At 40.7% G+C, this 6,000-nt stretch overlaps 1 protein-coding gene across 1 annotated transcript; it reads right to left on the reverse strand.

The window, feature by feature from the left end:
* Positions 1-669: 669 nt before the first annotated feature.
* On the reverse strand, positions 670-2,941 carry LOC310723077 (uncharacterized protein). The gene is made up of 3 exons (XM_083570907.1): positions 1,133-2,941; positions 941-1,054; positions 670-856 (listed from the first exon to the last, which is right to left on the reverse strand). Exons 1-3 carry the CDS (start codon positions 2,846-2,848, stop codon positions 749-751), a joined length of 1,938 nt encoding a protein of 645 aa, XP_083427033.1. The 5' UTR covers positions 2,849-2,941; the 3' UTR covers positions 670-748.
* Between the last annotated feature and the right edge of the window lie 3,059 nt (positions 2,942-6,000).

A 6,000-nucleotide genomic window follows, 5' to 3' on the forward strand; every position in this document is an offset into this window, starting at 1 on the left:
ACTGTTGAACAGGAACTAAATTGTTTTATAAACTTCATGTGTAACTCTAAAGCAGTGTTGGTCTTCAGGGTCAGCGAGTCCCTTCTCATAATCAGAGTCAGTGACTTACATTTTTTTTTTTATATATTTGTTCATAAATATTTATGACCTCATTCCCAATAATTTATTCTCTTCATTTCGTAGTGTTTCTCTGGGCCTATGCTGCTTCCTTTAGTGTCTGTTGGAGTTTTTTATTCAATCAGATTTCAGCCTTCATGCGTTGACAGAGTCAAAGAAATCTGTGATGAGGTCTTCAGGATCAACAATGACTAAGAGATGAGAAGAAGCTGATTTGGTCACAGGATACACTTACAAAGGACATTTACAAGACGCTCTTTTCAAGAAAAGCTGGACATGGTGAGGAAAAGTTGCCGAAACAGTTCAAAACAGTTGTTAAGCTTTTAAATGAACCTTTTATACTTTAAAATAAAATCTTCTTTCCTGTAAAATTTCCACCTCAACACAATTTGCCTTCATTTAAAATCCCCAGGAAAACAGTAATTTACAGAGTTTCTGTGGTCAGAGGAAACCCCACGGTGATGTGATGAGGTGAATATTGTTGCTTCTGCTGGAGATGATGTATGTGAAGGTGGAGTTGTGGCTCCAGTGAAAGGAGACGTGTTGAACTGTGTTCATTGGGTTTTTTGCTTTAGTATTAAAACTCTTTTTCATGAATGTCATAATCTTCTTCAGAAGTTCAACCTTCTTTTCAACACACCACTAAATCACAGATTTTTTCATGTGATGATCGGTTAGATTTTAATAACTGGATCTCACCATCAATGTATGTGGGGAAAGCAGCCAAGTTCCTTCTAAACTGAATACAGAAAACAAAACATCATTAAAATGGTGTAAATGTGGTTAAAACATGGTACAGAAAATGACAAAATGAGCAATTCACCTCTTCCGCTGTTGGTAAACTGGGACTGATGTCTCCTTCCTGGAGCTCATGAGTTCCTGAAACTTCGGCCCCCAGAGGAACCTTGTCATTAGAAGCTAGAACCTGGGAACATGTCTGAAAGAACAGAACATTAAAGAGCACTGAAAGAGATTAGTCTGAGTTGAGGATGGAGATTGTTGAGAAGACACTTACTGTGTTCTGAAGAAAGGGAAGCTGTGGAGGAGATGGGGGTGAATGAAGGTGTGGACCACACTCTTCCATCGGGCTGATGTCTCTCCTCATTACCCAAACTGGCTCTTTGGGTTTGTCAGGTGTGTATGGGGAACGCACCGTCTTGGTCTTCACTTCCTCAATAGCCTCCCTTATGTCTCGTATTGCCAGAGAGATCGCATCTCCAGAAATATCTGTAGATTCTTGCATAGTATATGTTCTGTCTTCTCCAGAGTTGTTTGCTGACTTCTCTTCCCTGTCCATTACTGGCAAACCATGATGAAGCTCACACTGCTCCTTCCTGATCTCTGAACATTTCTTTTCTACACGATGTCTCCAAACATTAGTTGTGCCTCTATCAGAAGTGCTACATTCATCTCCTGACTGTTCATCATAGTGGTGTAGTCTGGATCCAACAGAACCCTGTGCTTTCTGCTCCTCATGCAGACTGTTCTGTGGAATATCTTCACTGAGAGACATATCATGTTTGTTCTCAAAGTCCCACTGTTCCTTAGACGGTTCCTGATACCATCCTGTTTGTGGTGAGTGGTAAAGTTCTCTGTCTGATTTTGTTGGAGTCACTGGGTAGATTTTTGGACAAGACTCAGGGACTGATGGATATGATGTAGAACAGGCTTCTGAACTAGAGTCTGAAAATGTTTCTTCATACAACTGAGCAGTGTTTCTGAATTCAGGACTCATGTCAGTGCTCGCAGCAGTGGAGCTGGACATAGAACCTGATATGGGCTCCATTGGAAAACCTCTAAGTGGTTCTGAGAAAGGCTGAGACTGGAAATTCTGGACTGTTATTTGCTGATGTGAAAATTCTGCAAAAGGTGGCACATCCACTCTGATGGGTCCAGACCTTCTACTGGTTTTCCTACTACCTCTGAACTTATCATCATTTGCCATGGAATTCTTCTGCATATGATTCTGTTCTTCATGTTCAGCTTCTCTGTGAGGCTCTGTCCCTTCCTCTTTCTGTTCAAGACATCCTTCCACCTCCCATTGGTCTATCCCACATTTGCACTCCTCCATCTGCTCTCTCTCTCTGTTCTGATGCTCAGTCTGCTCAGAGTGTGCATGAAGGTTACTCTCAGTACTGGAGGAACAATGTAGACCTGGGCTACTTCTAGCTTGCGCTTCTACAGATGGCACTTTCTGTGGAGAAGGGTTTGGTTCTTCCTGAGAAGGGTTCAGATCGTCCTGTGAAGATGGTGTCATCAGTTCCTGGGAAGACTCCTCAGGTGACAAAGTGTCCATGGATAAACTGTTTTCAGGTGCATCAAAGGCCTGAGGTGCTGCATGAATCTGTCTGGGTTGCAGTTGATGTCTGTGTTGATGCCCACCATCACCACTCCGTCGATACCTCAATCTGCTTGAACGTTGCTGCTGACAAAGTTGTGGATCTGCATCTCCACTCTCATTCGACCCTCTCGGGCTGGGGCAGGGGCCAGGTTTTTGGCTCTCTCGAGGTAGAACTCGGTTAGAACCAGGCTGCTGTTGGTGTGATTGTCGGTAATGGCGATGATGATGATGATAATGATGATGGGGATTTCCCTTGTTATCTTTGCTGTTCAGTTGGCATGGCCTCCACCTCGGACGGCCTCCTTCTACAGGTGAACTGTTTGGCTGTCTGATGCTTTGAGGTTGTGTGGCTTTGGTCTCCACCTCCTCTAGCTCCTCTCTGTGATTCATGGCTGGTGCTAAGTGCTGGACATGATGGTGCTGCACAACCTGATTTGAGGGGGGAGAAAAAGAATCACAATAAATAACATATAAGTGTGAGTGTTGGATCAAGATGGGTGAAGATGGTTGAAGATGAGTGAAGAGGGATAAAGATAAAAGAAAATGGAAAAAGATTGATGAAGATGGTGAAAAATAAATGAAAGATGGAGGAAGATCAATGAAGATGGGTGAAGATGGTTATAGAGAGAAGAAGATGTGTAAAGATAGATGAAGGTAGATGAAAAGACACACAGGCCAGAATCAAGCAGTTTTATGAAATCCACTGCAGAGAATCTTCTCTGGATAAAACCTCAGTCCCAGTGGATGGATGGATAAATGGATGGATAAATGGATAGATAAATAGATGGATGGATAAATGGATGGATGGATGGATAGAACTTTGTCATTGTATAGTGCTGGTACACAGCAACAAAATGCAGTTTAGCATCAACCAGAAGCGCAAATAGCAGCAATTGTGCAAATTGACAAGTGCAGATAAATATGTAAATATATGTACAGTATGTAAATATATGTATATAATAAACATATATTTATCATATAACATAACATTATCTGATTCTGATATGTACAGTGAGTAAATATAAAGTGAAGACACGTGTGAACACTGTAGAAAAGTACAAGTGAATAGTTCTGAGTTTATGGCAGAGTAAATGTGCAGACACTGTTGTGAAGGAACCACAAGTAGAAGGATTTGGCGTTAAATAAAATGTGCACAAGTCCACTATATATATATATATATATATAAATATAAAATATTAGGCAGGATGTACAGTAATGTGAATATATAAATACACATAAATAAACTAGTGCAGATGTTTGAAGGCACAATAATTGTACAGAATGAGGAGTATAAAAATACAGTATGTAATATGTATACAGTGTTTATACAGTGTTTATCCAGTGATCTAATAGTGTAGTGTAGTGTAGTGTAGAGTTCAGTAGGGTGATGGTGATGGTGATGGACCGCCGTCTTTGAACCTGCTGGTTCTGGTGTGTATGTTTTTGTATCTCCTTCTTGATGGAAGGAGGTTAAACAGTTTGTGACTGGGATGTGAAGAGTCCTTGTTAAAGTTTGAGCTCTGCACAGACATCTGCGGTGGTGAACGTGTTTAATGGCAGGTAGTTGTGTGGTAGTGATGCGTCAGGCGGTTTTGACCAGACTTTGCAGGTCTTTACATTAACACACAGTGGAGCCTTTGTACCATACAGTGATGGAGTTGGTCAGGATGCTCTCGATGATGCAGCGGTTGAAACTCGTTAAAATCCCCGGAGACAGATGAGCTTTCTTGAGACTCTTAAAAAAGTACAGGTATTGTTGTGCCTTCCTAACCAGAGCTGAAGTGTTCTGGTGCCTGGACAGATCCTCAGAGAACCCTTTACTTTGATGTAGACTGTGGAGTGTCTCCTGCTGTTAGATTTACAAAAGTCCACAATGAGCACTTTAATTTTTATGCCGTTGAGGGTCAGGTTGTTGGTGGGACACCACACTGTCAGGCTTCAGATCTCTTCCCTGTATTTGTTGTTGTTGTTGCTGATCTGGCCGACCACGGTGATGTCATCTGCATACTTGATAAAGAGAAGGACAATGCTAAATTTCATCCAGACCCTGAACATCTGGTAAAGAATAACATCAGCCCCTGAAAAAACTGTGCCAAACAAATAAGTCTCTCAGGAGCATGATGGATGCTCACCTTCTACTTGAGACTCTTCTGTACAATAAATCATAAAAACTGAATACCACACCATGTGACTGTGACCCCGTGAAGATCAAACATGCTCTCTCGCTCTTTTACTACACACTTTATACAATTCAGTTCAGTTCATGTTTAATTGATTTGCGCTTTTAATAATGAACATTGTCTCAGAGCAGCTTTACACAGATCATGTGGTAATAAAAATCAAGATGTTCTTGATAAGTGTAAGTTTGTCCCCGATGAACAAGTCGGATCCGAGTGGCAGTGGATTGGAGTCTATCACAAGAATGATGAGAGAAGAATTCATCTGATCACAACCAAGCCTTCAGAGAAACCCCACTCAAACACATGAACATACTGAGCTCTGCATGGACAGTAACTTAAACTCAGGACTGAACACTGAACCCTTGAGATGTTTGACAGGATCATGGAAATTGTTCCACCACCTGAACGATGACATGTAGGATGTTATCTGTTTGCTCTTAAATTCTGTCATTCACCAAAACCTCTGTAGAAACATCCAGAACATAAGTGCTCAAGATGCTCACATCACACTGTACACAATGTAATGATTATCAGTGAAGTCCTGCAGACCAACAATAACAGATCATAACAGATCACACGTCTTACAGCACACCATTAACCAGATCTCCATAACCATCATATCCATCACTCTAGAGCTTCAGCATCATCTCAGCCAACTGATAGATGTGTGTGTGTGTGTGTGTGTGTGTGTGTGTGTGTGAGAGAGAGTCGGTCCCAGATGGTCTGTGTGCAGATTAGATTAGATTAGATTAGATTAGATAGATAGATAGATAGATAGATAGATAGATAGATAGATAGATAGATAGATAGATAGATAGATAGATAGATAGATAGATAGATAGATAGATAGATCGATCGATCGATCGATCGATCTCCACACCAGCACCTCCACTATCAACATTACCATCATCTCAGTGACCTGCTCACCATCACAACAATCATTATAAACACCACCTTCATCATTATCATCATCCATCACTGAATTCCTACAGGTTACTTTTTAAAAGTATTTGGTCTTTGATTTGATCCATCAATCGAAGGTTCCCTTTGGAGCCTTTCAGCACTGGTTCTTCCTTTAAAAAGACCAGGAATCATCTGAAGAACCCTTTAGCTGTTTTACCAATTTTTAAATGCATTCAGTCTGGGATTAGAGATTAGAGATTAGAGATTAGAGATTAGAGATTAGAGATTAGAGATTAGCAGTGTTGCTGCTTCCTGACGTGGAGTTCAGAGAAGTGAAATTACACAAACATCGCTGTAACACGATGCATTTTCATTCAGTTTATAGATTTCAGTATCTATTTATTTACAGAATTTATAATTATAAATAAATAAAATATTTACACCAGATTACATTGCAGG

The sequence above is a fragment of the Silurus aristotelis genome, assembly GCF_946808225.1.
Source record: "Silurus aristotelis genome assembly, contig: scaffold_279, whole genome shotgun sequence".
NCBI classification, from domain to species: Eukaryota; Metazoa; Chordata; class Actinopteri; order Siluriformes; family Siluridae; genus Silurus; species Silurus aristotelis.